At 60.1% G+C, this 16306-nt stretch overlaps 1 protein-coding gene across 1 annotated transcript; it reads left to right on the top strand.

The window, feature by feature from the left end:
* Nucleotides 1-141: 141 nt before the first annotated feature.
* BESB_005970 (uncharacterized protein) lies at nucleotides 142-14090 on the top strand (the record flags this gene model as incomplete). Its single annotated transcript, XM_029359352.1, has 14 exons — nucleotides 142-2503; nucleotides 3082-3684; nucleotides 3750-6394; nucleotides 6463-6972; nucleotides 7355-8419; nucleotides 8808-8882; nucleotides 9472-9567; nucleotides 10091-10228; nucleotides 10765-10875; nucleotides 11301-11396; nucleotides 11846-12388; nucleotides 12637-12714; nucleotides 13092-13501; nucleotides 14021-14090. The coding sequence occupies 14 exons, from the start codon at nucleotides 142-144 to the stop codon at nucleotides 14088-14090; spliced, it is 8802 nt and encodes a 2933-aa protein (XP_029222265.1).
* Nucleotides 14091-16306: the final 2216 nt, after the last annotated feature.

Here is a 16306-nt window from a genome sequence, read left to right as displayed (position 1 = left end):
CAGCCGTCCCCGCGGCCCGTGAGTTCAATCATTGCGCGTCAGCTGGCCAGCTGCCTGGCAGGATGCTAGGTTGGGTTCCTTTCAGGTATTGCGGCCTCTTCTGAAAGAGGCGGAAAGCGGCCTTCTTCTGCTTGTCGCCCCATGGGGTCGTCGGAGCCGCTGGCCTATATGCCGGCCGGGAGCCTTGGGGGCGACGGCCCGGGCCCCGCCTTTGGTCGAGTTTCACAGACGCTTTCGGCGGCAGGCGAGGGCCGCTCGCCTTCTTCGCCCTTCCAAAACTCCTCGCTCTCCCTGCCTCCGCAGCCACCGTCTCCTTTCTTGTCGCCGTTGCCCTCGTTGGGCTCCTCGCCCCCTTCGACGCCCTTCCGCCGTTGGGCTGCCACGTCGCCAGAGGCGGAGCTAGAGCGGGCGGCGTCGCACCATCAGGCCGGCATTGAGCCGGCTGCAGGACGAGACGCGCGTGCGGATGCAGCAGATGTCTCCCCCCGGTCGCTTCTTCCTGCTTCCGCTGCTGCCTCGCTGCCCATTGCTTCCGACCCCGGCCTCGCCCGCGAGCCCGGCGCGGAGAGGCACGCCCGCAGCTCCGTCACGGCGCGCGACGATGAGCAGGCGTCTCAGTCGCGGAACTCCTTCTCGCTTCCTCCGGTCGTCCCCGAGTCGCCGTTCTCCAAGGTCGGTTCTTCTTCGCTCTCTCTCTTGCCCAAGAAGAAGTTCTTTCAGCCGCCCATCCGGCCCTGCGCGACTTCGCCCTTCGCGTCCGCGGCCTCAGGCCCAGCTCCGGCGCCGGGGGGCGAGGAGGGCGGCCCGACTTCGGGGGCCCTGCCTCCGCCTCGAGGGGCCTCGTCGCCGTTTCGTGTGGCACATTTTGCCTCGTCTCCCACGTCATTCTACGGACCCCACGGGACGCCTGGGCGGGGCCCGCTGCTGCTTAGCGAGCTCGATACGCCGTTTGACTTGGTGCGCATGAACAAAGGCACGATCTTCCTGGCGGGAAAGCACGCGAAAACCGCCTTTCAACCGGGACCGTCGCCTCTGGAGGAAATTGCGGAGACCAATCGAGAGCTTGTCGCCTCCCAAGACACACACGCACCACCGCCGGTCACCGGGGAGGTTCTTTCAAAGAGCCACGCACAAGCAGCCCCTCTTCAGCGCGAAGAGACTCTGGAGGAAGCGGAGGGAGACGAGGAAGGAGACGCGCTCGGAGGGGCGGAAGATGGCGACGGGGAAGGAGCCTTCAGCGACCCCTCGGCGGCGGCCGCAGAGGCGCAGGAGACGCGAGGGCGAGGCGGAAGACAGAATGAGGAGGGCGACCTCGGTCTGAGCACGCCTCAACATAGTCCAACACGGACGGATCTCGCCGAGGCCGCAGCAGCCTCGCAGGCGCCGGAGGAAGGAGCGAGGGAGGAGGAACGAATTGACAGACGAGGTCGTCTCGCCTTCGATTCCTCACACGCCTACACGCCCGCGCTGAGCGTGGGACGGCCGGCGGTAGAGCACGGAGGTGCCCTGCGACAACACTTTTCGTTGGGCAACCGAGAGAGCGCAAGGGGGTTCCAGGCTGCCCGGGATGGCGCAACTGACCCGGCGGGAGAGGGCGACGGCGGCCCTGGGGCAGATGGCCCCAGCGGAGAGAGACAGAGAGCCGCGGCGCGAGGCTTCGACTTGGCAGGTTCAGATGAAACTGAAGAGGCGGGATCCGTAGAAGAGGCGGGCGCCTTGCGCCTGTTCTCCCCGACGAGCGCAGCTGAACAAGAAATTCTGCGATCCCAGAAGCTGCTCCAGAAGGCGGAACGCATGCTTCGGGCCTCAACCCCGATCAACTTCGAGAGGAGCGGCGTGGACGGAGGCGGAAGAAGGAGCGTCAGCGAGCGACGCGACGACTTTGCAGCTTCTCCAGACGCCCCACGCAGGCAAGGTGAACGCGAAGGCCTCGGTCTCTCACTTGCTTACTGCGCACGCGCGCCGTCGAACCTTCCCCCCGGTGTACGTACACCTCGCGAGGGAAGCCCACCACGAGCGGAGACTGTAGCCCTACTGTCGGAGAGGCGGCCTTCGCGTGAGAACGCTTCGACTTCGCTTCGGAACGGCGTAGAGGCCGCAGAGGGAGAAAACGGAGTTGAGCACGCGTGCGAGGCTGCCGAATTCCATAAATCGTTTGGCCTGTCCTCTTCTTTTTTGGATTCGTCGCGGCACAAGCCCGACGCAATCATTCGTCCGTCTTCGGAGGGCGGGGGGGGGGGGCTGCCTCTCATAGAGGAGGAGGAAAACCTCTTTGCCGGCGAGCAGAAGCGCTCCAGAGGAAATCCGCTACTTGGCAGCTGGCTTCTATCGCATCCCGAGATTGAGCAACGGGAGAGGGAGACGCACAGCGAGGAAGGAGACCCCGAAGATCGCAGACCGGACGAGACGCCGCAAATCTCGACTTCCACACGCGAAGGCGCTGGGCCCAGAGGAGCCCAGCCGCCCCGGGAGCAGCCAAAGAGAGGCACAACGGCCGGATCTGGTAAGAGATGTTGCTGATTCCTTTTCCAGAATCCGCTAGCGAAGACGCACAGGCGTCGCCGCGGATAAACTGTCACGGGGAGACTCGAAGAGCCGGACACAGGGAGGTGAGACATCGTATCTCTCAAGACGCAGAAGGTGGCGGCTAATGCCTAAGAGAGCGGTGGGAGGTCTTCTAGCAACACGGCTGAGCACAGCAACTGCGCAGGCTTCTGGATCGCTGGGGGAACCCCACACTCTATAGGGACAACCATGCACCATCGGCAGAATTGGACTTACACCATAAATATGTATGTATGAATATAGATAGATAGCTATAGATGTAGGTATAGATAAAGATAGGCAGACAGACTTGTGAGAATGACCCTGTTTGTGGGAGATACATCCCTGTCCTTGGCCTCGTGGACTCAACGTCCTGCCATGAGAGGTCTTTCGTCCCCCGAATGGGCTAGTTGTTTGTCGGCGTTTCCTTCTCTTTTCCGCCTCGGCGTGGGGTCTCCGCACCACGTCTCCGGCGTCCGCCTACCTGCCGCTGCACAGACGTGTCGACGCAGCTGCGCCTTTTGTGTCTACACGCAGCTTCCTCTTCGTCCGCTCCCTGCGGCCCGAAGTCCGCCGCCCAGCGTGGGCACTTGTGGGCTAGCTCCGCGGAGACCTTGTTTCGTGCGTCTCGTCGGCAGTTCCTGCATGAGTCTGACCTGGCGTCTGGGCACTGGCAACCTGCTCCCGACGGCCGCGCGCCCTTCTTCCTCTCCGTGGACTCTCGCCTCGCGCATTTGTATGCGGAGGACGCACACAGCCATGCAGTTTTGGGGCGCGTCCCGTCCGCCATGCTCGCCGCCGCGCACCCTTCTGAGGCTCCGCAGGGTACAGAGGCCTCTGCGGCGTCTTCGCAGCTTTTTTCCGCGTCCGGCTTCGTGCTGCCGCCGCCGCGCGGCCTTGTAGACGGCAGGCCAAACGCCGTGGAGCGCACGGGCGCGCAGGGCGCCCTCCTCCCCCATCGGGAAGAAGACTTCCGGCTGCGGCAAGAAGGCAAGTCCGAATCGCCTGACGCGCGCCTGCAGCCGCGGCGCCGGGCAGGGGCGCCGGGAGTCACGTGGAACGTGGAGACGGGCTTCGCGTTGAAGAGTTCGAGTATCTGGCACCAGGGGCCCGCGGGGGGTCGCTCCGCGGCGACGCGGCGTGGGGAGACGGGGGCCGCGTGCAGGATAGGGAGACCGGCAGAACGTATGGACGCCCGTTGGCAGCGGGTCACGGGGAGCTTGAAGAGCTGCATGAGGAGGAAAGGCACGACGAGGACTCGTTCATGGGCGGCGGCTCAGACGCACATCTGCCTGCGGCGGCGCGTTCGCCGGTGTCCTCCGTGTCGCCGTCGTCGCTCGCGCAGAGCTTCTTCCAGGGTCAGGGTGTGCCATATGAAGAGCTACAACTGCCCCACGGGGCGCTAGAACGCAGGTCGGGAGAAGAGGATGAAGCTGTGCGAGGCAGGTTCCCTCTCTACGCCTCTTCGCCCGGCAGACTCCATCTCGTTCACCTTCCAGCCGACGCGCCTGCCCTGTCGCGCGGGCTCTACGCCTCAGTGCCTGCTTCGGCTTCCGGTTCGTCCTTGGCGGCGGGCGGCTTCAAGAGCGACGGCTACGGTGGCATCGGCGGACATTCTCGTCTGCGCCCATTCGCATTCGGTCAGGCACCGTCGTCGCCTTTCTCCCCTCCGCAGACGAGCGACGCGTCGGCGACGCCTTCGGCTCTGCGCCACCATCAGGGCCTCCTCGCGCAGCAGTTCGGCGCCTCGCCGGCCGCGGGCCCTTTCTTCCGGCAGGCGCCCTTCGCTCAGTCCCCCCACCGCGGCGTCCGCGCAGGCGACAATCAACTCGCGTTCACGGCGGACTTTGGGTCACCGGCGATCACCGACGCAGAGAATACGCCGTCGCCACTGTCGTTCCGCTCGGTGTCTTCGAAGAGCATGTCCTCCTCTCCCTCCTCGCTCTACTACCGCGGCGGCCTCGGCTCCCGGGGCCACTTCTCCTTCTCCTTCTCACCCGGGCGGGCGAGGGCAGAGAGAAGGCGCGAGGCTGAGAGCCACGTCCGCGCAACCGCTTCACCCGAGCGGGACCCGGACGCCGGGACAGCGGGCTCTGCGCCCTACCGTCCTCCGCAGACAGACGCAGATGGAAGAGGCCCGAGAGGGGATGCACGCACACTCCACGGCGTGCCTCTTGAGAGCCGGGGAGACTTTGCGCGTTTCAAAGCGGGACACCTCCCCTCCCACAGGGGGGCGGAAGATTCCTCCTCGTTCCACGGTCGAGCCGCGCGCACCTCCGCGGCAGAGAGAGCCGCGTGCGAGGCATTGCTGGGCTTTGTGCGCGAGGGCGCGGCGCCACAGGACGCTGCGGGGCTTCTTCCGCCTCACAGTTCGTTCGCTAGCTCTCGTCGTGAGGCTGCGCCCGGAGATTTAGCAGCTGACGGAGAGGCCGACCCGCCAGACGCGCACGCGAAAGACGTTCGGAAGTTCGCGTCGGCGCACCGATCGCAGCGCGAGTCCGCGCGTGATGAGGCGAAGGAAAACATGAGCAACGGCAGCTGCGCGCGCAACGAGACATTTCCGCAGAGACCGGAGGCCGCCGGCGCTCGAGTGCAACCCGACGAGGGCCCTGACGCGGCGACGCAGTGGGTGGGGAGGCTCGACACAGAGAGAGAGACCTGTGAACTCGCGGCGCGGTTTAACGAGGGCAAGCCGCATGCAACTGCAACAGGCCATCGTGGGCACCCTCCGCTGTCGTCCTCCTCTTCTTCGGCGTTTGCGCAGGGCGACGACCTGCGGGCGCGTGCCTCAGGCAGAGGGCCCGGAGACGCGGCGGACGGGAGGGCGGAGAGCTGGCGAGACGTCGCATATCGCCACGAAACGCTTCCCGAGGCGCAGGCTTTCGAGGAGAAAGAAGGGGCCGAGCACTACAGAAGGAGAGGGCAGGCGACCCACCTGTATTTCGAGGAGCGGGCGACCGCGTCGCCGCACGAGCGGGCTGGATATCTGGGAGAGGAACCTTCTCATGAAGCGAGAGGACATCTCGGCATTCCGAGGGGGCCTGCGCGCCGTAGCCCCGATACGCAGGGGTGGGAAGACAAAGATCGAGGTCGAATCACGCGGGGAGAGAGAGATGCATCCGTCTACGCCGACGCGCGAGAGCTAGGAACACTGCGCGTAGAGTTCACACACAGAGAGCGAGGCGCGCCTCAGGCTCAGGAGGCTGAATCGGGCGCGCCTCACTACGGGCTGCCCTCGTCGACAGCTGACTCCGACCAAGTGTACGGACAGCAGATGAGGGAGAGCGGACTCCTAGTGGACAGGGCCTCGCCGGCCGAAGAGCGAAGGAAGACCCAGGCGCGCGAAGTCGCGCGTTGGGCTGCGCGCCCGGCGAATCCCTTCGAACAGAGTCTGCAGGCGCTTCACGAGGACTTTGCATTCGATCGCGTCGCGCAGGCCTCGCCGGCTGCCCGCCTTGCCCCCTCGAGTCCCCGCGCCTCTCCAGACGCAGCGAGCCCGGTCGCGGATTCGGGCGGAGACGGCAGGAAAGCCGCAGCGCGGAGACACGCCGAGTGCGGCGGCAACGACTTCCCCGCGCCAACCGGTCTCACCCCTGGGCTCGCGGCGGCAGAGGGGACAAGCGAAGGCCTGCCCCCCTCCGCAGAGATGCGGGGGAACGTGCAGTTCCTCGTTGCCCCCCCCGCTGTCGCAGCGGCTGACTCCGCCTGCGAACCCGAGCGCCGCGAAACCGACGAGGAAGAAGACGTCGTGCAGGCGCTGCTGCCCATGGTGGAGTGCGTCAACGCAGAGCTCCTTGCCGCAGGATTCGAGACGTTGGAGGAGAGCGGAGTGCCGGTCACTGCGCTCGCGGTTAGGGGACTCGGGGTCGGCGGAGACCCGCATTCGGGGGGGCGGCCCTCCCAGCGACCGCCAGTCAGCGGCCCCCGGCGGGCAGCGGAGGCGCTGGGCAAGAGGAGATGGGAAGCGGAGAGGCCGCTGCATTGTCTCGAGGTAACCTTTACGCGGAGTCCAGCGCCGAGGAGGGAACGGGGCGGCGCAGAGGAGAGCCTGCGAGAGGCGAAACCGGAGGGGAAGAGGGGGGTGTCGCCCGTGCGGAGGCTTACTTCGAGTCTCCCCGACTCGCGGGTGGAGGCGAAGACATGCAAGAACAGCATAGCAGAGCGAGCGAGAGGAACGCGGAGATAGCCCCTCTGGCGCGGCCGCCGGCCCCAAGAAAATACACCACCACCGATGACGCCTACATCCAGGCTGACGTGTACGTACACCGCGTCCTGGAGGCCATGACTGACAAACTGCACGAAGTGCTTGCTGCGTATCGAACGAGAGGAGAGCGAATGGGAGAGCTCCGGCGCGAAGCTGCAGTCGCAGCCGGTCTGGCTGCGAAGTGCAACGGACTGAAAGAGGAGAAGGAAGATCTCGAAAAACAGGTAAGCCTGACAAAGAGGTGAGGTGGGCGTGGGGGGGGAGGCAACGCGCGTTTTACCCTGTATCCTGGCGGAGTGCCGACGCTGGCGTAAAGGGGGTTCCTACCGTTCGCCGTGTGTCGAGATATAGCCTTGCGTGAGTAGGTGCCTGTGTTCTTCGTCTGCTGTGCGTGGGCAACCCTGCTGCGTGCCTCGCATCGCAAGGAGGAACCCCTTCCTCGTCCTCGTCGTCCTTCTACTCCGTCTCCTCATCTTTCATCCGCGAGCTGGACGGCCCACGTCGGTCTCTTTCTGTTTGCTTCCGCGGGCCGGCTTTTCTCATCTGTGTAAATCTAGGGTGTATGGTTTCGGGTTGTGGGCTTGCGGCGTCTATGTGTGCGTGCAGCTGGCAGCGCTGCGGTCTCACGTGGCGGAGCTCGAGAGGGAGAAGGCGCAGCTTTCCGCGACGATCTCGCAGCAGAAGGGCTTCGCTTCGCGCGCACAGGAGGCTGAGCGGGCCTGCCAGATTCTGCGCGGCCAAGTGAAGCTTCAGAAGACGCAGCTGCGGCAGAGGGAGCTTGAAAAGACACGGGTCGCCGAGCGCCTCGATGCAGTCCTGCGCGAGGACCAGACCCGCGAGGCGCGAGCGCGCCGCACGCTCCAGACGCTGGCGGGTTTGAGGTCGCCGTCGTCTGCGTCCGTTTCTCCGCGCCGCGATCGCGGGTGGGAAAAAGTTGCCGCTGGGCCCTTCATCAAGCCCTCGGAGAAGAGCTTGGCCCAAGTCGCGCGGTACTACGAGGGCAAACTCAAGGCGCTCCAGCGAGAAAACGCAGGACTTGCGAACGCGCTGCAGGTTTCTGCGCAGACTCTCGAAACTGAGCGCGCAGAAAGGGAGCAGACGCACCCCTGGGCGGCCGACGGAGACGTAGCGGCGGAGCGCAAGGCCCGCGAGGGCTTCCCCACCGAAAGCCACATGCACTTCTCCACTGTGCGCACGCCGCCCGCGACTCTGCAGAGACTCGCCGAACTGCGGCGAGCGCGGCGCGGAGGCGGGGCGGCGCTCGCGGCCGTGTCGGGCGCAATCCCTTCCCTTCTGCCGGCTGACGGAGATGCGCAGGGCGACGACGCCTCCCCCTTTGCCTTCTCCTCGCCTGCGTCACGGAGGGAGGGGGATAACGAAGAGACACGGACGCGGGAGTGCACTCTGGCGTCGATGACAGGGCGGCGTAGAGAAAAAGTGGAGATGGACGCGCTCGCCTCGCAGCGGCGCTCGCGAAGTCTCGCGGCCTCGTGCGTGACTCAGAGCGAAAGAGACTCAGGAGCGGAGAGGAGAAAACGCTTCTCGCTGTCGTGCTGTTCTGACAGCCGGTCGCGGCGAACAGACGTGCTGGGCACGCGAAGCGCTTGCCTCACCGAGGCAGAGCTCAGCAACGCGGCAGCCGTTGCGAAACTCAGAGACGAGAAAATCCGGGTAAGCGACAGACGAATCCAGGGCGCATTCGCAGGAGATGCGTGTGGAGGAGGCGAATGCTTTGCTGTGGTGGCGCAGGTCTTGGATTAGAAAAACATGTATTCACTGATGACTGCCACCTCAACGGATGAGTTTCTCGTCTCCATCAACGGGCGCCTGTCTTCTCTTCAGAGACGACAGGCCGGGGAAGGCCTCACCCCGATGCATGTGTACGCAGTATGCACGCGTGTCCACACATATTTAGATGTATGTCTATATCTCTAGATCTACGTCAATATATATGCTAGTATTCGGCCTGGCGCCTGGTTGCACCGCTGCCGGTGCAGTGCTCTTTGTTACGCTCGCGCGTGAAATGTTTTGTTTCTTACTTCCTTTGGCCTTTTGTCAGCTTGAAGCACGCCTGGAGCAGTTACAGCGAGCCGCGGAGGAGATGCAGCAGCGCCTACGCATGCGAACATCAGAGGTAAATCGCTGTCGCGTTTTCAGCCTTCATGTCTCAGCGCCGAGAGACGCGGCGAGCTTTCTCTTTGACGTGAGGCCAAGTGCTCTCTGATTTGCAGTCAGTTCGTCGTTTTCGATTTCGCTTTCGCTCTGCGCGCTCGCTGGCGGGCAAGCGAGTTGCGTCTGGGCTGTCGTTTATGCCAGCGCGTCACAGTGCTACCTTTGATTCGGCTCTCGCGCCGCGGCCGCGTATGCCCTCTCTTCAGAGGCATCTGCCCCCTTCAGTGGGTATGCCTGCGAAAACTTGATATATACCTACACATATGTAGATGTGTCCAGGTACGGGTATGTGCATAGCATACGTATATATAGATATATATAGATATATATAGATATGCAGTTCCTTATCCAGTTGGGTTCCGTCGCGGGTTTCGTTTGTGTCTGCGGGGACTGGTCGACGCCTTCGCCTGCGCAGCCCGTGCAGTCAAATGTAAACGGCGGCTGTATGATGACGGACCAAAGGTAGGTAAATCCTTGTCGGGTAATTACCGTCGTGCGTGAGAGTTGGTTTTGTGGACGCGAGGATTCTTCTTCCCCGTTTTCCTTTTCAGTTGGAGAGTCGACTGGAGGAGGTGGAAGCGGACCTCGCGGCGCGGCCGACGCGAGAGGCGCACATGCAGCTGCAGCAGCAGCTCCTCGAGCTCCAAGTGAGTTCGCGCCTTGCGTCTTAGCAGAATTTGGCGCACAGGCCTCCCCAGGAAGATGTCTCTCCCGGCTGTCCACTGGCCGTTAGGCCTGCACACTCCGCTCCTCGCCTGTGAATTCACCTGCATATGCATATATATATATATATATATATATATATGTATGTACTTAACTGCACGTATATACATGTGTATGTGTTGGCGGTACGTGTTAGCTCTCTGTATGCGCTTGTGTCTCTTCGTCGTCGTGCGCAAGGAATTCCTGGCGGTGCGAGTGGGAGGTATTTAGCTCTGTCGCGCACCTGGATATGCAGGCTGGAGCGCCTGCGTCGTCGCGTATGCGTTTTATATGATAAACTGGAGAGAACGAGGCAAACCGGAGGGCTGCGGTTGACGGCGCAGTCATTCGTTTGTAGCCCTCTCGCGGCGGTCGTGGGGACTTTCGCAGTTGTCTGCGCCTTTCGCGTGGGGGCCGGGGCGTGTTTCTCTGTTTGAATGGCAGAATCCGTTTCGCGTTGTCTTTCAGGATGAACTGAACCCGAAGAAGCAAGAGAGCTGGAGGTGTGCAGACCCCCGCAGCCTCATGCGCCGCGACCGCTTGAAACAGAAACTCCACGCGTCGGCCGCGGAGATGGACAGGGATGACAACGCCGCGCTCTTGGAGGTTAGACGAAACTCCCCTCAGGATCCCCTCTCCCCTCTGCTTCGCCCGTTGCATCCCCCGCGGGAAGTCGCCGAGTGCAGCTCAGGCACCGCGATTCCGCAGTTGGTCTAAATTGCAAAAAAAAAAAAAAAAAACGTATAGAATATTGATAGAATGTGAAATTCAAATCACCGCTTTACGTGTACAGCACATTACTGCAATTCATATTTTTGCCATCATATCCGTCTTAAAAACATCTAGTTAAGAAGTCTGAGGGCGCGTTGACCGAGTCTCCTGTGGCACACTGTGCCGGCTCTCGGTCAGCGTGTCCGCAGGCAGACGAAATGCAGAAAAGTGCCGCGCGGTCGGTCTGCACAGCACCACCTGTATGACATCCACATGGCCGCGGATTAGATATTTCATATGCTGCGCATTCGGCATCGTGCGGGAGGGAGGCATAGACGTCCTCTCTGCTGTTTTGGCGTGTCTTCAAATTCCAGCACCCATCATTGGTCGCACGCTCCCTTTACCCGCTTTCCTTCTTTTCTTTTGTTTAGACCTGCTGCGTGACGGTCAACTGTCATCGCCCCGAGCTCCTCCCCGCTGTGCTCAAGCGCCTCACCGCTGCGACAGTCGACAAGCTTCCGGCGCTGGAGCGGTTTGTTGAGGTGAGGCACATGCGCTGCCCTCACAAGTTGGGCACGAACTTCATAGTTTCTCTCCCTTTTTTCCATTATTTCCTCCCTCTTCCGTCCTTGCCTCCCCGAGTCATCGTGGGCCTGTGCAGTGCATTGGTGAGCCTTCGTTTGCGATTTGTTTTTTTTCGTTTCCCTTTTTCCTCGTTCCCCTGCCGCGCGTCTTCAGTCTTTCCAGCATATGAGGCTTCGGGTTCCGCATGTCGGCGTTGCATTTGCGGTTTCTCCAGAGTTACGTTGGTATGCGACGTGTGCTTGTTCAGTCGGTCTTTCCTTTCTCAGCCTTGTTTCTTCCCGTTATCATCTTAATCTGGACGTGCCTGTGAAGAAGGGGGTGCCGTTCTTGAGCGCCATTTCCAGGTTCTCCGTGTTTTCTTCTCATTTCACTTTTCCCGCAGTTCGTCGCCCTGGTCGCCGCGGCGAAGCTACCATCTGCCGCAGAGGCGGACATCATTCTATCCAGTCTCTTGGCGATGAACCTCGCCCGCCACGCAGTGAGTTCTCGATTTCTAAGTATCGGTGTAGCGTGAAGCTTCGGCGGATTCACTCCTCTGCTTTCTGTCTAGTGTTTTTCTGGCGCTTTCATCGTCTCGGCTTCTCCCGTGAGCGTCTTCCTTATCCACGCTTCACGTTTTTCCTTTTTTTTCAGAACATCCAATAAAATAAATGTGCGTTAAAAGATGTTGTAGACAATAATTTCAAGTCCGTCTCTGTGGAGCTTCGAGAGATCATCGTGCGTCTCAGCCGCCGTCGGGGATCGTCTGCGTTTTGTGCAGGTTCTTGAGCTGGCTGAATTCGTGTTGCTTGCGTCTGTGCGTCCTCCCTGCGTGGTCGCCTGTCGCTTGCCTTCGTTGGGCCTTTCGCGTGCCCTCGCATTGTCTGCGGTTTTCTGGGAATCCTCTCTCCTCATACTTCGTGTCATACTTGTCCCGCGTGTCTGCAGCATCGGAACTACCTCCAGCTGCGGCAGTCGCTTGCGCACGCGCTGCACCAGAGGGCGGCGTCTTCTCTCTGTGTCGCCAGCTCCCCGGCCTTGCAGGAGGGGCGCGGATGGAGGGCGCTTTCGCCCCTGGCTGAGCAGCTTGAGGCAATGGAGAGGGTTCACACGCGGCAGTTTCAGCGGCTGCAGCAGACGCATCTCTCTCGTGTGTCTCAGCATGCTATCGGTCACGAGCGAGAGCGACGCGTGCGCGAGACGCTCGCCCTCCTTCGCGCGCAGCACAACGACGCGGTGACTCTCTTTCAAGCAGCCGCGCAGGAGGAGGTCCTCGCGCTCCGCGACCTCGTCTCCGCGGCCTCGCGCCCGGCGATTGCCGACTCGCCCGCCGGACCTGCCGCAGACGCGAGAGACGGCGAGCGCAGCAGCCTGCGCGGAGACAGGGAGCGAGACCAGACGGCACGAGAGCTGGTGGAGGTGCTGCAGAGGCGCCTGCAGTTTCGGACCTCAGAGGAATGCGCTGCCAAAGTGCAAAGGGCGCTCGGAAGGGTGAGGCAGGGGGATCCCGATGGGGAGGCAAAGCAACCAGACGCGTCGAAGCGCGGAATCTTTGCAACTGGAAGAAGCCTGTGCTGCTAGTCGCCTGACTATATATATATATATATATATATATATATATATATATATATATATATATATATATATATATATATATATATGCTTGTGGGTAGGTTGAGTCGAGAAGTTTCTTGCGTTGGGTCAAACGAGGTCCACGTGTCTTTCGCTTTTCACGGCAGGTCGACGCGCTCACGAGTTTCTTCCGCGTTCTCTGCGGCGTGCTCCACATCCCGACAGCCGTTGCAACATTCGCACAGGTAAAACGGCGTGAGGCGAACCTCATAAGCAGACAGCATCGGTGGACGGTCAAGCAGACCCACTCGCGCACCTGCTGGCGTCGTCCAGTGCTGTCTCGGTGTGTCCTCATTTCAACTTCGCATCAGTCGCTACGGTCGCACGCTGCGGTAGAACCCCACAGGGCGCTTCTGGATTTTTCCAGCGTCTTCTCGCTTCATCTGTGGATCCCCATCTATGTATCTCTATCTAGCTATCTATCGATATATATGTCAATACATATATATATATATATATATATATATATGTATACATGAGTATCTGCATATAAGGTGGTACGTACTACATGGCCGGCACTGGCAGTAGGTATCCGACATTGTGTGGGCGTGTTTTTTTCCAGGTGGAAGCGGCAGTCTCGACGTTGATTGAGGAGAGCCGGCAGCAGCAGGTGCTCTTGGAGGAACAGCAAAAGTATCTCCTGCGCCAGCACAACTTGCTGCTTTCTCTGCAACACTCGTCGGCGTACGCGCCTGCGCTGCCAACGATCTGCGAAGCCAAGGCAGAGGAAGAAGAAGAGGACGCGCGCAGCCCTGTGCAAGTTGCGCAGCCCCGTGACCGCGAGGCTCAGCAAGAGCGGGGAGACGAGCCGGCGGCAACAGGACGGGCCGCGGACGCGGGCAAGGACAAGCCCGAAGAACGAGAGAGGATTCGAGTGAAGGACCGCACAGCCGCGGCGGTGGCGACAGTCGAGGCTCTGCAGCGGCTGCTCAAGGTGGACCGTGTGACGCTTATTCTTCCCAAGCTCAGCGAGTAAGAAGACTGAGAAACAGATTGTCTGCTGGCCGAGGAAAACTCGAGGGACTCTGGCAGCTGGGGGGCGCCCTCGGACTGTTTAGGGTTTACAATTCTCGAACTCCATAAAAGCATTTGAATTTATATGCAGGATCGTCTGCGTGTGGCGCTGCTGTGCGCGCTCAACGGCGACTCTGTGGCCGTGTGTCTCTCGGAGCGAGTTGAGGTCTATTTCAGCTCAGAAATCAATTCTGTATTTAACTGTTTTAGAAATTCGTGTATCAAATACACTTCATGGAAGCATGCCATCAACTAAGATGAGAATATACCGAACGTTTGAATAATCTACAGTACGTTTTTATATTTCTTCATGGATCCTCAAAGATAATTCTACTTCAAAAAGTGCTCCGCGGGGGCTCACGCTCGCACGCGTTCGAGTTCGTTTTGGTCGTCTACGCGGGAAGTCGATCCGGAGCTGAGTGTGTGTTTCCTGCCGCGCCGTCTACGGTTGTTCGAGTGTCTTGTGTGCATACGCAGAATCCTGGTTCGAGTGCAGCGCCTCACCAACGCCCCTCCTCTGTCGCCACAGTGCGCCGAGGACAGTTGAGACAAGCGGAAGCAGCAGGAGGAAGCGCGGACGCTCCGCAACACCACAGCTCTCTGGAGGTCGACCTGAGGATGGCGGAGAAGCGAAGAGCTATCGGAACGGGCAGCGGAGAGAAGAGATTTTTTTTGCCAGACGGAGAGCGCGAACTGTGGAATGACGTGACGACCGTGTCGAGTTAAATGGTTATGTGGCGCTGGAGACTCCAGGGAGGAGCAGACATGCGAATCAAGAGAAACCGAAGGACGTAGCGAGCAGCGCAAGGACCTGGTGGCGCAGACTTTGTCTGTTGCTGACGCCACGGATAATAAAGGACGCACGTCATCGGAGCCCAGAGACGCGACACGCGAAGCGACGCAGTGAGCTGCGGCGTCTAGCGTTACACTCGCCTCAAGGCACGTAACGTGCACAAGACAGAAGGCGTGGGACACGAGAACGTAGGGGGTGTTGAAGCGACGCTGCGGGAGGACGAGGAGCCGCGCACGCGTATGGGCACGCTGAATATTTTAAGACAGAAGCATTCGACAGGTTCTGTGTATTTAACTCTCCGATGTGACCTTATGCGGCGGACAGTGTGCAAGATGCATTTATACCAATGCACGCGCACGCGCGGGTATGGGGGGGTCGCTGGCGCGTGTGGTGCGTGTCCGGCATCACTCTGCGACCCGACGAAGAGGGGGGAGGAGGGCCGTGGCCAGTAGCGTCGACTTGTCTTCGTGCATTTGCTGTTTTTCTTGCCATGTGGCAAACGGGAAAGACTAACGAACTGTAAGAGACAAGGTGGGCGCTTTGATAAATGTAGGGGCGTAGCAACGGGCGAGACCAAATGCCGGTTTCAGCTGCTGTGGGGAAGGCTGCCGCAGACCTATTCAATTTGAAATGATTTTTTGCGTTTTTCGGCGTCGCATATTTGACTGGAGATCCGTGCATTTTGAATCGAATGAAACGCATTTTCCGCTCTTTTCAAGACCGACAGGTGATACAGGACAATTACACGCCCACCCCGCCCTCGCAACGTACGGCTCAGTCGCTGTGCATCTGTGGCAGAGGCCACCGACCCCCGTGACCGACTGGAATGCAGCATTCCGCAACTACAGGTGTTAGTTATATGCAGCTAAAGCTGCCTAACGAGCCGGTCAGTCAGTATGGGGCATACCCGAGTACGGGGCATCCACGCGGAAACAAACCGTCAACAGAAACAGCATCAACCATGGCGAAACATTTTCAGCATATGAATTTCAGTGCAGGCGGCGAATAGCAGAGGATGCCATCGGGTTCGCTTCGAACTGGTTTTGTATATTTCTGAATTTAAAATCTTGAGCGAGAAAGATTCCGCCAACGCCATCATCCCTTACCCGTACAAAACCTGAAACGCTGTATCGATAGAAGATTCAGTCCATACGCACAAACGAAAAAAACTAGGCACAAAAAGCCGACGACTGAATAGGATGTCCAGTGGCCTGTTTCAGGCGTAGGGATCCACGGCCGGAAGCCATGCATTTGTGGTTGAAACTCCCTGCTTTTTGTGGAAAATGCTGGCTCCCCCCACAATTGAAGGAATTAGAACGGAAACTGCCTCCGTGCACGAATGCACACGGAGAAAGAAAAAACGTGAGAAACGGGACTACAGTCCGCCGACATGGTCGTATGCGGCGCTCCGTCCTCAATCTGAAATGTTTTGGTTGGTACTACTCCATCATAAGCTGTCCGGCCGCCTGGTAATGCCTCCGATGACTCGAAGAAGAAAAAAACCCCGGATACAGGCCAGGAACACGCGCCTCTCCTCTCCGCTGTCACAACGCCATTATGCCAGTTCATTGCTCACTTTCCGTTGCGCACATGCATTAGGTCTTGCCTTTTCTCTGTTTTGATCACAACACGCTTGCCCCCCGCGCACCGTCGGGCTTCGTCTTTCGGACCATTTTCCACTTCGCTGCCGTGTTTAAGTGTCCCTCCCTCGACTGACCTGGCGGCAATATCCAACTTTACTTCAGGCGTCACCGCCGTGAACAAGCATGGTGCAACGTAAAAACTCATTACCGCTCTACGGTGCCACCGGCAGGACCTCATTCGACGCCTCCATTAGAACAAGGCTGCCTCGGGAACGTTGCGAAAGCTATCAGGTTGTTTGTTGTACTGATTGGCACTCCCACCACAGTTACCGCAAATCGGCCTGGAAATCTGTAGCTGTCACTGTGTCCGTGAAACCCCTTCTGTAC

This window comes from Besnoitia besnoiti, chromosome I, assembly GCF_002563875.1.
Source record: "Besnoitia besnoiti strain Bb-Ger1 chromosome I, whole genome shotgun sequence".
Classification (NCBI taxonomy): Eukaryota; Apicomplexa; class Conoidasida; order Eucoccidiorida; family Sarcocystidae; genus Besnoitia; species Besnoitia besnoiti.
This window is presented reverse-complemented; position numbering and strand designations above follow the sequence as displayed.